The sequence below is a fragment of the Opisthocomus hoazin genome, chromosome 5, assembly GCF_030867145.1.
Source record: "Opisthocomus hoazin isolate bOpiHoa1 chromosome 5, bOpiHoa1.hap1, whole genome shotgun sequence".
NCBI classification, from domain to species: Eukaryota; Metazoa; Chordata; class Aves; order Opisthocomiformes; family Opisthocomidae; genus Opisthocomus; species Opisthocomus hoazin.
Genome location: NC_134418.1, coordinates 7,198,289 through 7,221,656, shown reverse-complemented (window position 1 = coordinate 7,221,656; position 23,368 = coordinate 7,198,289). Strand labels below are relative to the sequence as shown.

General features: G+C 45.5%; 1 protein-coding gene across 5 annotated transcripts in view; it reads right to left on the bottom strand.

Annotated features, from left to right (window-relative positions):
* LOC104329612 (charged multivesicular body protein 3) overlaps positions 1 to 23,368 on the bottom strand; it is a 37,046-nt gene that overhangs the window by 5,675 nt on the left and 8,003 nt on the right. The window contains exons 1-3 of one of the 5 annotated variants that reach the window (XM_075420313.1): positions 9,302 to 9,420; positions 4,912 to 4,972; positions 496 to 675 (exon numbers count right to left, since the gene is read on the bottom strand). In XM_075420313.1, the coding sequence (XP_075276428.1) occupies positions 496 to 675; positions 4,912 to 4,972; positions 9,302 to 9,346 (286 nt within the window). In that variant the 5' untranslated portion in view covers positions 9,347 to 9,420. Of the gene's footprint in view, positions 1 to 495; positions 676 to 4,911; positions 4,973 to 9,301; positions 9,425 to 13,470; positions 15,504 to 17,637; positions 17,754 to 23,368 lie in introns of those variants that run through there. The other 4 variants (XM_075420311.1, XM_075420314.1, XM_075420312.1 and 1 more) reach the window with 4 other exon arrangements.

Sequence of the window (23,368 nt, the reverse complement as noted above, 5' to 3'; positions counted from 1 at the left end):
TCATGCAGAGGAGAAGATCTGGGGCCAGTTAGCAGGCAGCTGGCCAGCTTTGCAGGTCCGAGAGCAGCTACCAGAACCACCTACACATTGTGTGTGCACACATATATGTATTCCACCTGCAGACCTCACTCCTAATCGACTGAAGAGGAAGGCCAGGACTGAGCTGTCAGCACTGCTCGTGTCTGTGTGAAGGCTGCGTGTGTTTACACGGGTGCTGGTACAGGCTCTGCTGCAAGCGCGTGTAGGTGCATGTGCCTACTGGGAGTAGGTGCTCAGCCTGGCTGGATGCGGGGACGCGCGACTGCAGCAACCCCACGCCTCCGGGCCTGCTGTGGGAGGCATCTCCCTGGGTTCTGAAGCCCACTGGAACGGGCTGCCCTTCACAAGAGCAGGGCTGCTTCCAAATTCCAGCTCTGCCTGCGTTTGGCCTTGGTCCTGAAAATGGAAACCCAGACCTCACCTCTAAACCCAGCAGCGCTCAGAAGTTGTTCTTACCAAGCTGGTTCTTCATCCCCATGAGAACAGAGTTCATGTGAGCTTTGGATGCATAGAGTTTGCTTACGGCCTTCCGGGAGCGGATCAGTTCCTTTGCCAAGATCACACACACATCCTTCTGACCCTTTTTGGCAGCATCCTTTATCGACCGCTTCACCTTCTCCTCTTCTCTCTGGATATCTGGAGCACAGAAAAAACACAGCAAATAGTGACAAGCTGCTAACGATTTGGAAGAGAAACGAGTCACTTGTTGGGGTGTACTTTCAATGCAAAGAATCATTTCTCCTTGATTTCAGATTCCCTCTGTTACTCAAAGACCTTGTTCTAGACTGATTTACATGTTAGCTGATTAATTCAACTAAATATTCATAGGAAAACTCTCATTACTAAACATCCATCTCTAATTTCCCTCACAGTTAAGAGCACTGTAAAGGACTGTCCAGGAATATCACTGCATGAAGCTGAGCTAAGATGAATTCTTCAGAAGCAAGAAAAGTCCAGCAAGAACAAAGCATGCCGAGATGACTCCTTGACTTACAACTTCAGAATAATTTCCTGACTATTAAAGGGGCCTGATACATATGTGTGTATGTTTATAAATATATGTATAATATATACACACACAGTTTAAGATTACTGATTTGCTGCTTACAAGATTACCTTTTCCGTGTTCACCCCCAGACAGCCCCACTCCACCAGGAAGGAACAAAGCTGTCACAAGGAGTGTAAAACGAGTAGTGTCAGAAGCCAGACAGGCATTTTACTAGCAAAAATACTTACCTGTCAGACTACATTCAAAGCTTAACCCTTATGGCCACCTTCAAGTGAATCTGGGGGCTGCTGCAGGCAAAACTGCCCTCACTGTTTCTAAATCCCTGAAATCTGTTTTTCTGGAAAAATACATTCCATAAGATTGTAGAAGGCTGATCTCACAAAGGCTGGAAAGTTTTAGATATACACAGTCTTTAAAAAAAAACCAAAAAACCAAAAAAACCCACACCCACTTATACAGTGAATACAGAAGGGCATGTCCACAACTTTAAGAGTTACTCAGAACCACAGATTTGTTCATTACTGCCAAAAAAAGCCTTCATGCTTGCACATAGACTTAATTATTCCCCTGTCAGGCACAACTCATTGAGCCTCAGCTGGACACCCAGGCAAGTCTCTACTTGTACTTAAGGAGTTAAATCTTGAGTTTATACTGCTCATACTTAAAGACACGATGCATTAAGTGTTTGTAGAAACCGGCACATTCAAATTATAAGCTGGCTGGCTGGTGCCAAAGCTATGGGTAATTTATCAGCGAAAACTAGCATGCTGGTAAATCGTTAGCTACAGCTTCTGACTGCCTGTTCAAACTCTCCTGGTATCCAGCTTCTTTCAACAGCTTCTTATTAGAACACACTGGAGCAGCAGTACCGAACTAAGCCTGTACAAAATGAGCATGACATAGCTGGATTTAAAATATAACACACTAAATAAGCTTCCTTAAATAACGTAGATTTCTCTGGCAAATCTGGGGTGATTGTTCACACCTCAGCCCCGTCTGATAACACCGGCTGTGTCCAGCAGCAGGCGGGTACCTAAAAAGCTCAGAGTAAGAAACACAGGAACAAGGAGGGGCCATATCAACCCCCTTCCTTTTCCAGACTCAGCAGTAAATTAGGCACTGATGAAGTGTGGCTCTAAGTCAGTTAAAAAAAAAAATCAAAAAAAATCATCCTAGTAAATAAAGAAGTCAGGTAGTAAGGGGTAGGCACACTTTCCTGTAAAGAGCTGAACCACAAGAACAATTCTTTCTAGCAATGGCTTTGCTCAAATCTGGTTTTATTCGAGTCTTCTTAATTTATACCAGACAGAAGCTACACACGGGCAAGAATCAAAAGTTGCCTTTTTATAAAAACAAAGGCATCAATGCACACTTTTTTGGCACAGGCCGACCTGGAGACTTCGACACAGCTTCTCATGTGGGAGTTAACGAGCCCTGTACTCAAGATGAGTCATTCTCTCAGTATCATTCAATGGCATCCTTATCCTCAAGGACTGCCAGGAATCTGTAGGATCATAATCAGCAAAACGTACTCCTCGGTGCTTCCCCACTGTTATCTGCAGAAACGTCACAAGCTTGAAGACATTTGTACGTCAGACACAGGAGCGAGCCAGGTCCCAGCACATCAGACAGGTAAGAAACAGCTGCAGTGGTGCAGCAGCAAACAGAAAGCACCAGGAGCGCTCCAGCAGTGCTGAGGAATTACCATACTCACTTTGCCAGGCTAAAAACCATCCACGAGTGTTCTGTTACTACCTCCAAACCAGGGTAGCGGGGCCCCGTACTGGAGTGAATGCTTCCACTTGCACGATGAACTGCTGAATATGAGATTAGTGGCATAAAATATGCAAAAGTGGTCAACTCCACCTCTGAAGGACACCGCCAGTTGCACCTCCAGTGAGCCAAAGTCACTACACCAGTCCCTCTGCAGCACTGCCAAGCACAACGGGGGCACAAAGCCCAGGCCGAAGCACTTGTCAGAGGGATCTGCAAGCTCAGCAGAGCACAAAGCTACTGTATTAATCCAACCACATTGACTCGAAAAATTCAATTCTGAAATCACAAGGATGTCTTTCGTTTCTTCCAACCTACCAAGCCCTCAAAAGCAACCTACACCAAACAGAACTCACAACAACAGCAAGAGTCCAACAGCAGATGGTTTGAAACTTGCTGTAACTGACTGGATGAGCCAGGCATTCCAAGTGGTCCAAGCCCAACCAGTCCATCCCCGGCGGATCTGCGTGTTGCCATGTCAAAACACACCTAGCGCTGCCCTCCCCAGGGAAACTAAGACAGGTCCCTGCTCAGCATCCTCACTCAGAGACGGCAGCGATTTCCTGTGTGAATCTTGACTGAAACAATAAAGCATGGCAGAATCCAACTACAGTGGGTAATTTCTGAGAAAGCCTTCAGTGGCACGTGGCTGTCACCCTTCAGCAGCCACCTGCTAGTCTGATAAGCATCCAGCAAAACTGCGTGCTTCCACAGCTGACACTCGGTAAGACGTGAAATCCCAGCACAATATGGGCAAAGATATTCTGTACTTTATTTTAATGGGAATTATCAGAAGAGCGGATCATTGGTGGTTAGTCTAAGCTCTCACATGCTGAAGTGTATTTCTTTGGATGTAACGCTCTGAAATACATACACAGACATGTTTAGAGCTGTTACAGTAACTAGATGTACATCCATGTCAAAATATCAGACTACCACATAACCTGATATGTATCTATATAGGCCATGAGAAGTATTGTGGCATGCACAAAGCTGAGAGAAAACCAAAAATTCCAGAAACCATCAATAGTGAACACGTGGGTAGTTTGCTCCTTCTAAAACATACTTTGCTAACAGGATCAGCCACGTTTCAGTTGCTCTGTGCCCAACACAGTGACACAAAGTGCCCCAGAGAACGCAAAACTATCCAGAAGCACAACGGACACCACTGTACCTCAGTTTGCCTGGAAGAGGCATAAACCCTGTCCTCCTTTTACAGATGAGGACAAAGACAGACTTCGTACTGCACGAGCATCTCCCTCCCACCAACTCACACGAATCTACAAGTGGGAGAAGACATGAACCATGCTGGCTTACTCCAAGAGCGTGGGGCTGGGGAGGAAAGGGGGAAGGGAGAATGTACTGCTTAGGGGTCACCCAAACCAGTCCTGTGCCCAACAGCCAGATGCTGACACAAAATACCCTTTACCAGCACATCCCATGGGCTGGTCCTGAGGGCAGGGTAGGAGAAAAAAAGGAGGAAACAGAATCTGCCCAAAACTTATTTTCAGATTCTGGGAAGGCGGGGAGAAAAGAGAACAAGAAACCGAACTAGCAGCACTGTAATAACAAGCAACTTCTCTGCTTTTCAAAACTGTGATGCCCGTAATTTAATAGGAAAACACCCACTGAGAAAGTTGTTTTTTTGGTCCTCTCTCCTGTTTGCAATTTTCCCAAGCTGACAGTAGCCTACTTTCGTTTCGCATGTGTACTTCACACCAATACACACCCACGGAACTTTCTATGCATGGAATTACACACCACACCAATACTATTCATTGAATCAACGTGGCTGAAGTTCTGGATAACAAGTCTAATTCATCTTATCAAATGGGATTTAAGGGCATTATGTCTTACTGGAAGCATACAATATTCAGGTTCTTTTGAAAATTTTACTTGGAGAACTTCACAGCGACGTCATTTTGTAACACAGACTAAGCCTGGCCCCAGAATCACACTCATCTGCCTTTATTCCAGATGTGACACTGTACCTCAGATTATTAGAATTCACAGCCTTCCCCAGTTAAAGCAAAAAAACCTTGAAGGCAGACAGTGAAGGGAAAAAAAAAAAAAGAGATGCAAGTACAAACCTCTGATCTGTCTATCAATCACTCTCATTTCTTTCCTTATCTTCAAGGACCATTCATTGACCTTAAAAAGAGAAAGTGAGGGTTACTTGAAATTCCAACTTTAAAACTATGCTTTTACACTTTCATGTAACCATTCAATATCAAAAGAAGCACTTCAAAATGCACAAGCTTTACGTCATGAGTCGTGTTTACATATTTCATTATTCAAATAAAAAAAAAAAAACATTGCAGAGATACCACCGATTCTTTGACTCAAGGAGTTAAGGAGGATGTGGTTCATGAATCGGAGACGCTCACTGCCTGGCTAACTCCCACGTCACAGCGACGCTGCTGCGCGGAGGGAACTTGCTGCAGGGGACAGCAGCACAGGAACGACATCGTCAGGAGTGCTACTGCCCACTTCAGTCAGAAGGAGCCCCAGGAGGTCTCCAAGCAGGACCAAGTTCAGAGTTCAGGCAGGTTGCCTGGAGCCTCATCCACTGAGTTTTGACACTGTCCAAGCCGCTCCGGGCACCTGTTCTGGCACTTCATCACTCCTGTGGTGAAGAACTTTCCTCACGTCCAATTCAAAGTTCTCCTCTGGCACCTGTGGCTGTTGCCCCTTTCCCGTCACTGGGCACACCTGAAAAGTGTCTTCACTACAGCCCCGCCAGAGGCAGCGGAAGGCTTTAGACCCCTTCACCTTCTCTTCTCCAAGCTAAAACAAGCCCAGTTCCCTCAGCTTCTCCTCCTGTGTCATGGGCTCCAGTCCCCCACCATCTTGGTGGCTCTCTGCTGCACTCTCCCCACTTTGCTGCTACCCTTCTCGCTCTGGGTGCCCAAACCAGGTCACCATTTTGCAGATGTGGCCTCACTAATACCAAAAGTAGCAGAGTAACTGAACAGCCATTTGCCTCAACACGATGACTGCAGCTTGCTGATGCAGCCTGGCTTGCCCTCATCACCATGCAGGTGCACCACAAACTCACATTTATTATTCACAGGAAGCCCAGGTCCTTCCCTGCAGAGCTGCTGCCGCCCAGCCAGCCCCGGGCTGCAGATCCCTATGTGCAGGGATGGTTGTCCCACGTGCACAGCCTTGCGCTGCTCAACACCACGAGGTTCCTCAGGTCCCTCTACACGGCAGCTCTGCCCTCCAGCTTCCCTTCCCCTGCGGTTGGGAGCGTTCATACACAGCCGCCCCCTCCACAGCTTCCCTCCTGGCACCCGCTGGGGTCTCCCCGTTCCAGCACTCCTGGCTCCATTTGCCGCGACCACTGCCCTGGGGAGCACAGACATCAGACAGGCAGCAGCTGCCAGGCGTCCAGCCCACAACTGCAAGCACTTGTGGCGAACAGAGAAGCAGAGAGGGGCCGTGCGACACCAGAATCGGAGATAACACGAGCATACGAACAGAGCACCAAATGCTTGTGGAGCTCTGATGCCACTCGTGTTATTAGCAGCACAGATTTTTCTCAGTATCTAAAAAAATCCCCTAAGCATTCAGATGACCTTCAGCTCACGGATGCATTTCCATGCTGTACACAGCAGTGCACAGGCCACTCCAGAAGTCTAGTTGGCTGTATGAATAGCATCATACAAAAATCACTCCGATTTCTATGTGGCTTTTCTTAATTCAAATTAAAAGCTTCATCTACCTGAATAAGCTTTATAACAGAACTGTAAAGAGTGCTATTCAGCGCACGAGCCCAACCCAGCAGACAGATTCTTAAGACTGTTACCAGTCTCAAAAGAAATGCTCTCAATCATGATGAACAAGACAATGTTTTGACTACAGACAGTGACCATCTGAGCTGCCCAAGCACAAAATTTGCTGCAAAAAACCCCAAACCCAAAAGCCCTGCAGAGCTCTGTGTGTACACTTTATGGGTGTGCAGAGGTTTTGATGGGGGTTCAGAAACCTCCTGTACCTTTTAGTTTAATCCTGTTTTATTACAGCGAAAAAAAACCCCAGAAACCTTGACAGACTGACTGCAGCCTCCCCTCTTGCTGTCCAGAACAGGGCAGGAACATGTCATGTAGATTCATTCCTCACCCTGCTAAGAAGGTCCCTCTTTTGAGTATGCCTACACTAGAGGGAGAAAAGCAGGGGGAAGAGGCTGAGGAAGAACATGGTTGAACTCTGGCTGGCTAACTGTCCTGTCTCAAACATAACATCTTCCAGAGGTTTGCTCCAAAACTTGTATTCTAGAACAAACTGACACGCACTAAGCCTTCATGTACCAGCGCAACCGGCAGCTGTCAGATGAACTACAGCAGGACTCACAGCTTGCCAACCCAGCACAAAGACACCATTAAACCGCGACTGCCCGCATGTCATCATCAGTGCCTGTTAACTCCGACAGCAGAAAACTCTTTGATAGCTCATCCCTAGCACCGCCCGGGGATAAGCTGCTTCACACGACTCTCCTTGTAAAGGCAGAGCTGGCGGCTTCTGCATTCCCTGGCCTGCCCAACACCCACCACCAGTTTTGTGCACAAGAGGAGGAGGAAATCCCACCGACTCCCATCTAGACTACCGCATCCTTCCAGTTACACGAGATACGGCAATTTGTTGGGCAGTAAAGAAGTTGTATTGCTGATCTCACACTGGACACCAGGCATACAGCTACAAAGCACGGCATGATGCAGCAATGCTGGAAACTGAAGCGCTTTTGCCAGCTAATCAAGGCTAACTACCCCAAGCACAACTCCATGCTGATGAAACTATTCCGCTTCCAGTTCTGACATAAAAAAATGTCGTTCTGACAGCATCGTACCACACTGGAGAGTCAGCCAGTAGAACACTAAGCTCAAACAAACCAGTCAGACTACACTGGAGGAAAACCACCTTTTTAGCTCCAACAATCCAGATGTGGCATTAAATGTACAGTAGATCCCCAGCTTTAGACAGGGTGAAATGCATCGCCAGCTACTCACAAGGACTGAAGATGTTTGCCTTGTACCATTCAGCCAGTAAGTTCTTTCTCATCAGCAGCCAGCAAGCACATAAACAAACCCAGGGTGACTCACTGCCATCAAAAAATCTCAGTGTCTTCTCATCATCAGCCACCTCCTGTGGTGCTCGGATTGCCTTGCTCAGGACAGTACCTTGTGTACAGCTGTCAACAGACACGAGGTAAGCGGTACATTTTCTCCATCATCCAGTAAGCAGAAATAACTACTTATTCTTCCTTCTAAAGCTGTGCAGTTAGATACAGACAGAAAAACATTTCCTACTGTTAAAAGGGTTTCTCGATATCTCTGTTACAGCCTGTGAATTCACGATGCCAGCCTGCAACCCAAGAGGATGCTCACGACGGCAAGGTGACCCAAGTCCCTTCTCCGTGCTGGTCAGGCACACCCACTTTCTAGTGCCTTTGCAGGCTTTTCTGCAAACAGCTCCAACATGACCCACAGACACGCTGTGCTACTGGAGAATATGACAGGCTTGTCAGTTATGGAAGGGCAAAGAGCGGTCATCAGACACGAAACAACAACTTAGCAGTGCAGCGTAACCACATCGCGCAGGTTCAACGGCTGCCTGCTGCTTTATCCCACCATGGGGACCAGCAGTCCCCAAACCCCGTCGCTCTGTGGTATCGTCCAATGCTGCTCGTGAACAGAGCAAACCACAACGAGCCTGCATGGTGCTCTGACACAGGTAGAGGAGGTAGGTAAAGCACACTGCCAAAAGGAAGTCCCTTATCTAACACTATCACCCCACAAGGGACGACTACAGCTCCCTGCCCTGGGACGTGGCTGCTACAAAGCAGCAGGGAGTATCTGTGACAGTATCCATCACCTTCTCCCTTTTGCTTTTTTAGTAACTCTATCGTATCTGATCTTTCCCCCCCCCCGCCAAACAGCAGATCTGTTTACTACCACGTTAGCAGTGATATGAAAGGCAACACTGAAATCAGCCAGTATCACGATTATTCTGCTTCACAGTGACGTTAGGAATAGAAGCAAGGCTCACACAGTTTACCTGCAGCCCCAGAAAAAAGAAACCAAAGTCTTAACACCTCAGCTATGGATAATTTTAAGCCACGCAGGCCTCATCGATCCTTCGGCTACAGCTCCCGCCGCCCCGAGCAGCTCCCCGCGCACCTCCGGCGTGCAGCAGGGCTGGGCATCGGGCCGAGCGCCCCGAGACCCCGCTGCCCGCCAGCAGAGAGGAAGCAACGAGGCGCGGGGGAGCCCCAGCCCGCCCGGCGACGGGGGGCAGAGACTCCTCACCCGCCGACGCGGCGACAGGCCGGGACACCCCGCCCGCTCCAAACCCGCAACGCTTCCCCTCAGCCCCGGGCCCGGCGCTGCGAGGCGAGGCGAGGCGAGGCCCCCGGCGCCTCGCACAGGCCTCGCCGCGGCCCCGAGCCGACCCCCGCCCCGCCTCCGCCTGATGCCTCACCAGCTCCTTGGGCGGCTTCTCGGGGGTCTTCCCGAAGAGGCCCATGGCGGCCACCCCCTCCCGGCCCTTCCGGGTTCCCCGCCCCGCCCGCTGCCGGGGGCGGACGGTCCCCACTGCGCATGCGGCGCCGCTCCCGCGCTACTCCGCCCCCTTTTAATACGCATGCGCACGGCTCCGCCCCGTCCCCAACGCACTGCCCATGCGCCGCCGTAGGGGGGCGGTCCCAATGGCCATCGGGCAGGGGCGCAGGCGCGCTTCACAGGGCTCCATGCAGCCACTCCGCATGGCTCCGCGTCGCTGCACACGGCCCTATGCAGCCCTTCCGTACGGCCCCGCATCGCTGCACACGGCCCCGTGCAGCCCCTCAGACGGCGGCGGACCCCTCACATAGCTCTGCGTCGCTGCGTGTGGCGCGGGCACCCAGCAGAAGCGGGTACGGAGGGGCTAAGAGGATTTGGCTCCGGTGCTCGTGCTGCCCGAGCAGCTGTAGGACGGGGGCATGGCGAAGTGGAGTGGCATAAGTTTATGCTGACTATGAGCCAGCAGTGTGCCCTGGCTGCCAAGAAGGGTAATGGGATCCTGGGGTGCATTAGGAGTGTGGCCAGCAGGTCGAGGGGGGTTCTCCTTCCCCTCTATCTACACTGCCCTGGTGAGGCCTTATCTGCAGTACTCTGTCCAGTGCTGGGCTCCCCAGTTCATGGAGAGAGTCCAGCGCAGGGCTACGAGGATGAGGAGGGGACTGGAGCATCTCTCCTATGAGGAGAGGCTGAGGGAGCTGGGCTTGTTCAGCCTGAAGAAGAGAAGGCTGAGAGGGGACCTTAGAAATGCTTATAAATATCTCAAGGGTGGGTGTCAGGAGGACAGGGCCAGACTCTTCAGTGGTGCCCAGCGACAGGACAAGGGGCAATGGGCACAAACTGAAGCAGAGGAAGTTCCAGCTGAACACAAGGAAGAACTTCTTCCCTCTGAGGGTGACGGAGCCCTGGAACAGGCTGCCCAGGGAGGTTGTGGAGTCTCCTTCTCTAGAGATACTCAAGACCCACCTGGACAAGGTCCTGTGCAGCCTTCTGTAGGCGACCCTGCTTTGGCACAGAGGCTGGACTAGATGACCCACAGAGGTCCCTTCCAACCCCAAACATTCTGTGATTCTGTGGGCTGTTGCAGTTTAAGAGCAATAAAAGCAGATGACAGAGCAGGTTACATCACCGCTTGGTTACATCACCGCTTGCCCTCGCCCCATCGTCACACAGATTGCAGGAAGGCACAGAGTATTTATAAAATCAAGGCATGCAAGGGGTGACTCAAACTACACTTCGTATCTTTCCCTTGCAGCCCAGGGAAGAGTCGCAGGAGACCCAAAGAGAAGCAGGTCGTAGCACAGCAGATGCTGCCTGCCTTGTCTTCAGCTGCCAGGGCTCTTTCCGAGATGCCCCACTGGCAAGGCCTGGCTCATCTCTGCTCTCCACCATCCTCTCTGCAGCAAAGGGTGGGTAACCTGGCCAAAAGGAACGGGCAGCTTGGAGCCACCCTGCTGGGTGCTGCGGGGTGAGCTCTGGCAAGTCGCTCCATCTCCTTGCGCCTCAATGCGCAAGCGAGATGCAGAGGACTAGAAATAATCACCAATGTACAGAAGGAGTGCAGAAGCTTAAGAAGAAAAAGGTGCTATTAACTTAGTCTAACTCCAATACCTTACAATTATACTTACCCTCATTATTTAATTCCCAGAGAAAGATATTTTGTAAACAGTTACAAAAATGTGCAGTTCTCCTTTGTCTTTTTTCCTTCCAAGACTCGATGCAGAATGAAAACCAGATCTAAATACACTTCGGAAAGAAGAGCTTTCATTTTGGGCTGAGTACCAGCAGTAGGAAAGCCAGCGTAACAAAACCATAATTGCTGAGACTGGCAAAGACTTCCAGAGATGATCTAAATCCATCCTCTCTTCATAGCAGCACGAAACATCCATCGCCCTCGTTAAACCTACTGACATAAATAACCTCACATCAATCATTTGACACTTTCTGTTTACAGCTGGTGGCCAGCTTTCAGGCACAAGATGTGAGAGAATAAAACACTGTAGTTCAGGAGTGCTTAGCATCTCTGTTTAGACACTTTACAACCCAGCCCAGCAAGGCAAAATAAGCGAGCAGCAAAACTGCTGACCTTGTTATAGGCACAGTCTTTGCTCTGTTCTCCAGATTTTAAACTGTTAACACACTGGGTAAGGGCTGTCTGAGATTCTGCGCTCTGTAGAAAACAATCCTACTTGGATGCTTCTGCTGCTACTGACACGAGCATTTCATAAAATAAATACATCCAACTGCTTTTTCTTTCCTGCTGGGACTACCAATACACTACACCAGCTGCTGCAGATTTTGAAACAGATGCATCACCAGGAACTGGATCACAACAATTTATATAACGCAGGCTAACAGACACGAGGGGACCGAACTTTCAGTCACAGCTTTCTACTGGTCATAATTATCTGCTCATACGGCTGTGCCCAGTGCGGCTCTCTTGCTAATTAAACAGTACTTTGTGTCATTCATCAAAAGAATTGGACTCGTACAGCAGCTGAGGTCATTAAAACAAGTCTTCAGCTGAAACAAGTAAGGCTGAACCTGCACACAGGAGCTGCTTGGGCTCAGGCTTTGTGTGAGGAGGTCAGCTTTCAGCAGCAAAGCAGTGCTCCAGAAGCACGCAGTGTCCCCGGGACGCAGCGTCGCTTGGACGTACTGCTCTCAGCATTTTGGCAAACACCAAGGTACAAGCAAAAGGCTATGGTGGACCGTGTGTACTTCAGTACATAAACTACAGCCTTATTTATATTCAAAAGCTCTCATCCATTTCCCCTTTGGAGATGGCAAGGCCTCAGTTCAGTGTGGGTTTCGAGACAGTCCTGAAACAATATGGATTTCAGCCCCAGCTGCTTACAATATGCACATAGGCTGAGTGTCACACTGCCGCACAAACTGGAAGCAGAAACGCTCTTTGCCCTCATTATGCCTCTGCCGTGGCTGTAATGACAGATAAAGGGCATGTACTGACAGGCCTCAACTGGAATAAAAATTACTTGCTGGACCATGGGAGAGTTGGTGATATTACACCCCTTCTACCTCCCTGCTTCAGTTCTGCAATAGGAAAAAGCACTCGCAATTAAAAACAGCTCTCCTGATGAGAATCATAGAATCATCAAGGTTGGAAAAGACCTCTAAGATCATCAAATCCAACCATCAACTGTCAGCTCTTCCGATTATTAGGAGAATATCCTCTTGGGAAGACACCTGGTGACTGGAGGCACGAAAGATTTGTTACTGAAAAAACTAGAGCCCAGGGACCCTGGACAGATAAAACAATGCCAGAGAGCTTTGTGAGCACCAGCCTCCAACCCTCTGTAAAGGCACAGAGAGAGACAGATCGTAACTGCAAGAGGGGACCCATGTTTACATTTCCTATTACTGTCTTCATTCAATTATCTTCCTTTCATACAACACGGGCAAGAACTAGAAAAGAAATAAAACAATGAGACAACTGAAAACACCTTTCTAGTTTAGCCTTTTCTTCTACTTGCATCATTGCACCCTCTTTTTTTTTTTTTTTCCTGCCAGCATTTCCTCTGTGGATTTGCAGCCAGATGATTTCTGAAAGGTACAACCAAACCCACAGTTTCATACTAAAATATAAAGAAAACAACAGACTCAATTTTTTATGGCATCAAACAACTACCACTTTTCTCCAAGAGATCAGAGATCACTTCAAAATACCAGCAGTTGGAATCTGGCAATTTTTACCTTTACAAGCCACTTTTGTCACTGCATGACAATATTCTGCTACTTCACGATGGTTTGCGTCAAGGCTGTAGAAGCACTACCCTGAAGTCTCCTAACAATCAACTTCTTCCTTGTAATCAACTGGAAAACCACTTGTCAAGCTGAGAAGCACCTCAACACAGAGGACTTACGACGGAAGTAGTTCCCAGTGAAACACCATCACCTCCCGCTTGGCCAGTGGCTGACACTGGAGCAATGAATTCCTGCATCATTAGGAGATGATTTATTAGTCACAAAAGTTGTGTTATATTTTTATTTTCTTCACAGATAAATCAGACCAGCAAGACATCCGTAACCATACACACAAAATATTTATCAAAACAATTAACATTACAAATCTCCTTTTAAAATAATTTATTTCACCAATTTCATTTTAAATGGTACTGTCTTACAACATACATTATTCAACAAAGATGTGCTGAACAGACTCTAAAATAAGAAACACTTAAATTAAGCAATTGCCTCTGATTAGAATTTCAATTTCACCCACATCCTAACCTGTAAACATTTGCTGGAGTACGCTTCTGTTGTAGGCTTGATTTTTGTGCTTACAAAAACAGCATCGAGTTTCCAGATGTTGAAAAGAAAAAAAGTTATTGTACGGTAAGTATGCATTCAGTTCAACATACAAGGCAACCAAATGATTCTGTCGTTAACGTTAGCATCTTGTATATTTTAGTTCACTGCACTAACATTTAAACTAAAACTTCAAACCGCATAATCTTTTAAGTGACTAACATTTAAAAGGCAAGCAGTAATATCCTGAAAGCTTACGAAGGACATGGGCACACAGCTAAGATGGGGTATCATTCGACAAAGGCTGCGGATGTGTGTATGGCTGCTTTTTTTTGTACGAAGCCCACCTGCAGACGGGGCAGCAGTGTCGCCCGCCGGCCAGCCACATCACGATGCAATTCTGGTGGAACACGTGGCCGCACGGCAAGCCCATCAGCAGACAACCGTTTGCAAAATTTTCTAGACACACAACACATTCTGTACAGTGCAACATCTCGGAGGGCCAAGCTGACCAATCTGGCTCCATGTCACCTGCGGTGCTGTAGGAGCCGTAGGACCTCGCTTTCCGTTCATGCGGCTCGTGATGACAATATTTATTGGCACACGAACAGGTCTCGGCACCGCACCCAGGCTCTCCTTCCCTGCGCCTGTGAAACGCGTTTAGCTCATCGTTCTCCGAGACTTCTTTTTCGCTGCTGAAGACCTCTTTGTTTTCACTGTCAGAGTCACTTTCGCTGTCTTGAAAGGTTTCCAGCACTTCCTCATCAGAATGGACGCCAAGGCATTTAAACCTCCACATCGGTAAGTTTTTTATATAATCGGTTGGTATCAGAGGGTGAAGCCAGAGGTCGGGGAAGGCCAACCGCTCTAGGAACAAATCCGGGTCTTCATCCCAATCTGAGTCAAAAGGAAAGTGTTGAAAAGAAGCAATAGGGTGAAACAAGTAGCTGGTGTACCAGTCCCACAGGCTTGACAGCCACTCCAAATTATTAGCATTTACTTCATCGGTGTTGTTATTGCGTCTTCTTTTCTTCTCAAAGTAATCAATTAGTAAACCGTGACCAAGGTACGTGCTGAGGAAGAGAGCTGGATGCGAAGAGTAGAACATCCAGTCGGCTCTTACCCAAGAAGCCAAAGTAGTTGTGTTAGAGTACCTGAAGAGTTTTAAACTGTACTCATAAAAGCTGTCTAAGTAGGGTAGTTGCAAAAAACCTAACACGGGCAGCCAAGAAATAATTAATAATGAATTGTACGTCCCTAAAGTGCTTATAAGAACCACAAAACGCTTTATAGTAGCGCCTTGTGTAATAAACAGGTCCATCCAAGCCATCAGATTAACCAAAACTAAGCTTAAAACAAATAAATCATTAACTTCTGGTTGTAACGAGCGCAAAAAGGAATCCATGGCACGTAGTGATATAAATTCACCAGTGTTGTTTCCATACCTGTAAATCCCCTCGGGAGTCCGAAGTATGTACGATGGTGTCTTGTAGATACCAATTTCTGCCATGTAACTTTTATTGTCCCAGTTTTCCACGTTCACAAAAATAAACTCTACTCTTCCAGTAAACTTTACACTTAGTGCGGAGAAGAAGGCCGGAGGCTGGTCGAGGTTGGCAAACAGGTATATTTTCACACGGTACTGGTCACTCTTGTTCCATTCTTCTTTTAAGTGTTCGGAGTTGTAGATGGTTTTGATCCGAGAAGCAGCATGGGCTGTGATCCATTTGAAGATGTGCTCCACTTCGATTCTGCGCCCGCTGTATTCCTTAAGCATTACTTTTCCCTTGGAGGTGCTGGTTTGCGGAACCGACATAATGAGAGTGGATTTCAGCCAACCCCTTTTCTTGCAGTATCTACAAAGAAAATGGCAGGTTAGGTTACAGAGTTTCATATCCCTGGAGCCGCAGTCCTTACATTTGTTACCAGCCCAAAAACGAGACATGCTGAGCACCTGAGAGTCTTTAATAATAGTAGGAACTATGGGCACCCAATATTCTCTAGCAAAGTGTGTTCTTACAACACATGTTATCTATCTTACAGAAATGCTGTAAAGAGATACGTATTCATAAAACAGGATGAAGAGTAGTGTTAATGTTCATGGGTCATTACAGCAAACAAGGCCACACAGTCACGCTTTATAGCTGGATTTGAAAAATACGCAAGCTGACTTGTCACCATAAACCTTTAGTATTAGAAGCTATTTTTCCTTGGCCTTCCAGCCAAGAAGAAAACCACTGCAGTGTAACTCCATGTCCCACAGCTTTCCTGAGCCTGCAGATAACCTTCCCATTGCTTCCTTCTGTCCTAGTTTTTCCAGGCAAAAGTGGGGTGAAGTTAACAAAGCACTGGTCTGTTCACAGTTGCTTTAACGAAGCTGACAAGTGTCCACTTCCTACTGGGGCCATTTTGGAAGGACGCAGCCAGGCTACGAGGTGTGGTGAGAGAGCTCGCCACGAAGCTGGCGGAGGAAGAAGCAGACACGTGCTGCCGGATGATGTGGGCTAAAAGAATACCCCCACTGCCCGGCAGGCAGAGCACTGAGCTGGGATGAACTCCAAATCCATACCCAAAAGCTCTTCAAGGCCAAACCCTGAGTAGTGGTGCAGACCTCAGTTAACTGTGAGACAAGTCTGGTGACTCAGAAGATGCCTTCTCTCACGCATCTTTCCTGCCAGCATTACTATGCCCTCCACTTTATCTAGTCCTCCTTTTAGGAAATGTCTGGCAACCGTCAACAATCGCAACATTACACAGCCAGCAGGCACGCAAACTGCCTCCGAAAACCCTGTGCGCTGAAACAGGGGCCATCAGCCTCAGTCATGAGCCATCTAACCTACATCCTCTCTGGCTGTGGTCTACCAACTCATATTTAGACAATTACAACTCCCCATCTCAGGAATCTGAAGGTAATGTTTTCAGAAGGAGCCATACAATATGACCCTACTAATAAATGTAGCCTGACTACTGTAGCATGCAGTGTCATTCTGAATTTCAGCTGCAACCTGATGAAACCTATTCATGAGGGCTTACTCAACAAAACATTTTTTTGTATTAGGGAAAAATGAATTAATTTAAAACATAGTATTTGATCATAACATTAAGACTAGTTAGGAGCTCTGCAAAGAGAAACCCTGCCAAATTTTTAAGCTGTTGAAATACCAGTGTTTTGATTATACAACATTATTTTGCATAAGCACTGCAAAGTCTAAGCATTTTCTCTTATGATTAAGTTTGAGATTTCTGTAAACATTTAGGACTCAGGCTGTGTAAGACGTGTGCGTATCCACACATACCACTGGAATTCTAGACAAAGTTTTCCATCATGTGAAGCAAAAGCTTCCAACAAAATGTTAAAAAAAAAAATTCTTTTTACAGCAGCATGGAATTATTAATAGCTTCTTTGGCTCTGCTCCTCTTCCTTGTTCAAAATCATAAGCAAACAACAGTGAATGCTGCATAACACACTGTATGTTGTCAAAGGGTGTGTGCAAGTTTACACAAAAACATACCCCCATTGGTCAGGGAACAGGACTTCTCAGTAATCCTGAGAAGCGGGCACTGTTTGCAAGGGTCATGCTAACCTGCGCTTCTCCCTTCCAGATGGCAATGTAACAACTCTGCAACTGATACAGCTCCCTTATGTGGGCTATATATATTCGGCTTTGTCCCAAGCAAGCACAGTTCTTGTCCCCGAATGCCTGGACTGTAAGGCCAGATTCTTCTATTCATTCCCTTCCGCTGCTGTATTACACTCCGCATAGTCTAATCACGTATTTCCCACATCATGCTTTAGGAAGCTGCAGATCTGTGTTTATGATGCTGATAAATAATGTAATGGAGAATTCTGAACAGACTTTAGTAGAGATAAAAACATGAATAAAGCCACCTTCTGTCACAGCTACTTCTACAACATAGCAAGCCCTGCTGCCAGAATGCAGCTGAGACTTCAGATATTCCTGGGATTTAGATAATCCTTTAAGAATATACCTGGGGTCACTGGAACAGTTAAAAGTGCCAGTACGTATGCCGAATCTTGATACTTTCTTCACCATTTTCTCCCAGTGGACTCTACCCACCAGTGGGCTTCTGTCGTTTGCTATGACCTATTGCCAAAAGGAAACAGTAATTTAGCATCACAGTAAATTTGCTTCCCGAAATAAAGAGGAAGTTTCATGAAAACAGAAATCTAGTCACCCTTGATACTGTCTTCCCCCTCTCTTAGAACATACAGCAGGTATATACAACTGGTAGTCACACTAAGTGTCTTTGGAGAGTGAAGCTCTAAGACAGAAATACAGTTTCTGCAGAAAGAAAAACGTGCATCATCATTTTAAGTACCTGCTAAGATACTAAAATCAGTGGTAGGTTACAAAAACCTTGGAAAAATAACAGAACTATCACTAACCAGTTCATACTAGGGGAGAAAGTAAAAGGGTGCAGCAGGTTCCTCTTCTTCCCAGTAAAAAAGACCATTATTTTACTACAGTTGTCCATGAAAAGTTACAAGATACCAAAGAGACGTTGTCTCAGCGCAAGTAAAATCAGTTGGAGCGTACGTACCTGGTACCAGGTTATACTGCCAACAACCACTCCTAAGCGGTGGAAACTAGTGATTGAACTCCCAGATAATGCCTAAAAATCTTCACTCCTCCCAGCTTTGCCAGTGACTCACTCTGTAACTTTACGTGACTGTTCCACCAACTCCAATGTCCCATCTGCCATTTCCGGATGATAACTCACTGTGATATATCCCAGGGTCTGATTTGTTCTAACCTAGCATATTAAAGCAGTACTTCAGGTTACCTAGATGTAAGCTTCTGCAGACACAAATGACAAAGTATAAGCACTCATCCTCTGACTTGAAGCTGTACAGGGGAAAAAAAAAAAAAAAAAAAGAGAGATGGGGGGAAAAAAAAGGGGGGGGGGAAAGAAGAGGGGGGGAGAGAAAAAGAGGAACCTGCCTGCCTGCAGCTGACAGGTAATTTTGAATGACATGACTGATCATGCATTATTCCATGAGCCATCGCAGTTTCTATTTTAGAAATGCCTCACATGCTTCTGCAGGCTGACTGGTAACTACTTAAAATACATTTTTAAATTAGGTTTTGAAACTTCCATTTGTTAGGTATTTGTTTACCCGCCATTAAACTTCTCCCAATCATTTTCTGACTTAATAACCTGAAATGTCAGCTTTCCTCTGGAAGTTAGGTTGTCACCATGATTAACGGTTCTCTATGTACTGAGGCGCAGAGCTGGAACGTGTGTCTGGCTTTTGAGACTCAAAAAAAAAAAAAAAAATCTGCTTTGTGGTAAGTAGCATCCTCTCAGAGCCTTAAAATAAGAGAATTCACCAAGCAGGACATTCTACATAGGGAAACAAACTGAAGTTACAGATTATACTCCCATTCCACTGAGGGCAACATGTTTAAATAAAACCAGAGGTGAACATCTAGGTAAGAATCCTTCAAGTTATTCTCAAAACACACACATCACACAGAAAAGCTTTTCTGATTAGCTAAGCGTAACCTTCAAGCACCGAGACAACCATCTGGGGAAACCTGCCCTATTACTGAGGCTTCCTTCCATCACCCAATGTAACTGAAGCAGTTACTTTGGATATTTTAAACTCCCTTTCATGTACTCCAACCAAAAGAGACCATGTTCCCAAAGGTACCTTAACGCCAGTATATCCTCAGAGCTACTACAGTGTGGTAAATGCATCCAACACAGTAAGGAAACACGACGTTTTATTACTAAGTATACGTTTTATTAGTAAGTGTAAAAGCCAAACGTTGGTAACTGGATCAGTCCTTGGTACAACTACTCAGAGATTGGTTGCTTCCCATATCCTGTGTGCGTGTTCTGAAAAACCCTAGCAGAGCTGTTGAGAACGCACTAATGTTTCGTGGAGCAGAACGGATCCTGCTCTGCTGCTTCTGTCTGATACTGCAAGATTCACTTTAAGTGTCACGAGAAGGAGAGTTTTTGTAAACACAGTCACCAGTCTGTTTTACTGTCACCTGACTGTATTGGCAGATTTTTTAATACCAGTTTGACTCCCTTCTTATGAAGAAGTCTCTCTTGGAGAAAGTTACTTATACTGTAGGACAACAACAGAACTAACAGTTTGTGTTTTGTAACTAGAGAGAACCCTACCGTGGTTTTGCACACTGAAGCTTTGTGAAATTTCTTGGACTCATGCTTTTTTGTGTCATTACGTCAAAAAAAACCCAAATAAACATGTCCATTGCAGCTGCTCTGTGCAGACAACACCCACTTACAACACTGGGAGTTCACCACACAGAGGCAAGGGTTTTATTTTGGAAAGTAGTCATCATCTCTGTGTATGAGGATGTCTGAGAAAACACTGCGGGGTTAAGCAAGCATGATGTAGTTCAGTTTAAATTCAAGATAACTTGCAAACAGTTGTAATAGATTTTATTTAAGAAATGTGAATTTTGATAAGCTAAGAAATTTAGCTTAAAAACCTGTGACTGAGGAGACCAGGAATTTGAATGTGGAAGAAGCCTGGATGCTCTTCAAGTCCAAGGTGTTAAAGCTATCGGGATTTTATATTTCAAGCAAGGGGAAAAAAGTTGTCAAGCAAGTGCTTCCAAAAAGATGTTAGAAGTAGTTTGATAATCTATAAGAACTGAAAAAAGGTCAAAAGGAAAAGCTAGCGAAGAAAGACATGCAAGAAAAAAAAAAAAAAAGGAGAAATGAGCAATTCAAGTTAGACCATACAAAGAATATTACAAGCTGCACCAAAAGGCTTTTCAGTCCTATGAATACGAACAGAACAGAGGGAAAAGCAGCAGGATCACCACACAATGAAGATGGAATTGTAAGATACTTTTCTTTCTAAAATGAAATGAATGCTCTGACTCAGCTTCCAGTGAAGAGGAGCTGGCTGGCCACGGACAGGTTAGTGAGCTTATGGGAAGAGGCTGTTATCACCTGAAGATGGAAACAAAACTCAAATAACTTAATGCACTTGTATCAGAGTAAGCAGGTAATCTCCATTCCAGAACTGTAATACAGTGAGCACACAAAATTACACATGAACCTGCGAAGATTTCTTATAAAACCCTTGTCAGTAATTTACATTCTGACAGGAGAGTAACAAGTGAGTAACTATATTTAAGAGCGAAAGAAAAAAAAAGTATCCCACCAGTTTGATCTCAACAGTACACCAAACAAATTTTAAACGCGCAGAGACATTTGAATTTTCCACCCTTTTCCAGCATGGAATTACTAAAGATGTTTCATTCGCAATTAAGTTGAAAGTTTAAAATCATCTTTCCCTGGAGGAAAAGAACCGAGTTCCGAGAGAAAGGGAACGCATTACCCTTTCTGTACTTTGGTAGGGTATCTAGTACTGTGCCACATGGAAAATTTTCAGGAGAACTGGAGATAAGTTTCTATAGTGAGGAAAAAAAAAAGCTTTAAGGTGAGTAAGAAATTGGCTAAGGCAAGAAAACATTAAAATGCCAGAAAGGTGCTAACAGACTTCTTAATAGGTCTACCTTAGTGCTCAGTTCAGCTTATATTCCTATTAACGCCCGTCCTGCAGAAATGTGAAGTCTCCCAAAGCCATTTGTAGATGACATAAAATGGGGAGGCATTTCTGTGTACAAATGAGGACTATAACACCATACAGGAAGAGCTGCACAAATCTTGTAATGCAGAGTGTCAGAAATGAAATTGAACTCAGTAATGAACAGGACGCTCGGGGAGTTCAGCAGTTAGAAACAGCGATGGGAGGAAAAGCTTGGGTCTATGAGTTGATCCGAAAGGAAATGTAAGCCATCAATATTAACTGGCTGTGAAATAAGCAAAGCCCAGGATATATTATGCCCGACAAAACAAACTGGTTGATTGATCTCACATACTGGGAGTACTGGAGTAGACATCAGGAGTCAGTCAAACTAAAGGGCGATGTCAATTTAAACGCAATAGGAACAAATTAGCCATGAATATGCTTAGGCCCGAAGTCAGACACGCATTTCCAAGAAGCCAACAGTCAATAGGTCTATCACACTCACGTAACTTAATCTTTGAGAGAGACAGCAAGCTATTTTATCAACACATATTCCACAGTCTAGCAGAGACCTGAACTCACTCATCAAGAAGGTCCCTTTAGTCCTATGCTCTACCTCACTTTAAAGAAATAAAGACAAAGCTCATAGAAGGAGGGATCTTTTATCAGATCAGCTAGCACAGCTGGGAAATAAACACCACACTGACAGGAACACAAACCGTTCAAGCTTCTCTTATTATTAGCTGTGTTCACAATCTGCAAAATATCATATGTCAGAGTGACAAATAAGACAACGAAGACAACCCAGTGAATCCATTAATCATCTTAATGGGCTAAGAGAATCCAATAGGATCAAAGTCACCCAGCCATTTAACAATCCCACATCATGAAATAGATCAGCAGATCCCCAACCTACGCCTAACCCAGGCCACAGGACTGGCTCTAACTGCAGGGTCTGAAATATCAACTCTCCTCTATATATGAATTCCTAGCTTCTTTACTGGAAGAAGATGCTGGAGAAAAGGCCAGGCCCTCACTGCACATCCATCCACAAATGCCCTCTGAAGTCTCAGACATGAGTTTCTTCATAGTTTACCCACAAATTTGGGAGGACCACGCAATATCCTGAGAGGTCAGGAGATTCTCAGCCAACGACTGCAAAATGCTGCAGGTAAGTTACGCCACCAAGATGCACAAAGTACAAATGGAAAGACGAGGGTTTGGAAATCTCCTTTAGTTCTACATGTTCTGATTGAGGTTTCTTGTTTAGTTTCTAAAAAAACCAAAAAGGTGGCTTCCAGATACCACAGAAAACAGAGTTAAGATAGAATTAGTCTAGGGACATACAATGCTGAAATCATCAAAATCCTGATGATTTCAATAGGCATTTGAATAGGTAGCTTCTGCATTGAAAGAGCTCTCCTGACGTTAAATTAGACACAACCGTCCCAAAAGAGATCAATCGAGAACGTAACGAATAGAACCATTTTGATCTGTAAGCTAAAATAGTCATAGTTACAACATTAAAGAAGCAAACAGACTTTAAGAACAAATACCCTGGAGACAGAAAGATATAAAAACTTGGAAAAACAGGACGTCAGCAAGACACTTTGCCTCTCTTGCTTAATCCAAAACCAGAAATGTTTAAGGCAGATGCATAGATACTGCAATATCTACTTCGTAACTGTCATCGATGCAGTTGCTCCTTAATTTCCCAGTTATCATGAAGGATTTTTAAAAAACTATTTTATGAAACATATATTCTTAAAATACCAGTAAAAGATAGGACAGAAATTTAAGTGGCTCAAGGAAACACTGCTGCTGTTAAAGAGTTTGCTGTAGCAATGCAATATGAAAGACAGATTCCCGTCCTGGTATCCCAGCAGTACTCGAGCACAATATGACAGGAGCCTCACTTGAGCATTCTCCCATTTTCTGTTCATCTAAATCAGATGTTGTTCAATCTCTTTTAGACGGGTATGTAGAGATTTCAAAACAGGTCACGGTAACAAGATTTGGTGTCAGTAAGCTTTGAAGCTCACTCAACTAAAAATGTTCAAATATCAGAAGGCATGAGAATGTAAGTCAGAGAGCAACAAATGCAGAACAAAGATGGTATTTCATCTCTCATGGTATTTCAGCTCTCATTATTTTAACCAATTCTAGTGCCTTCAGTTA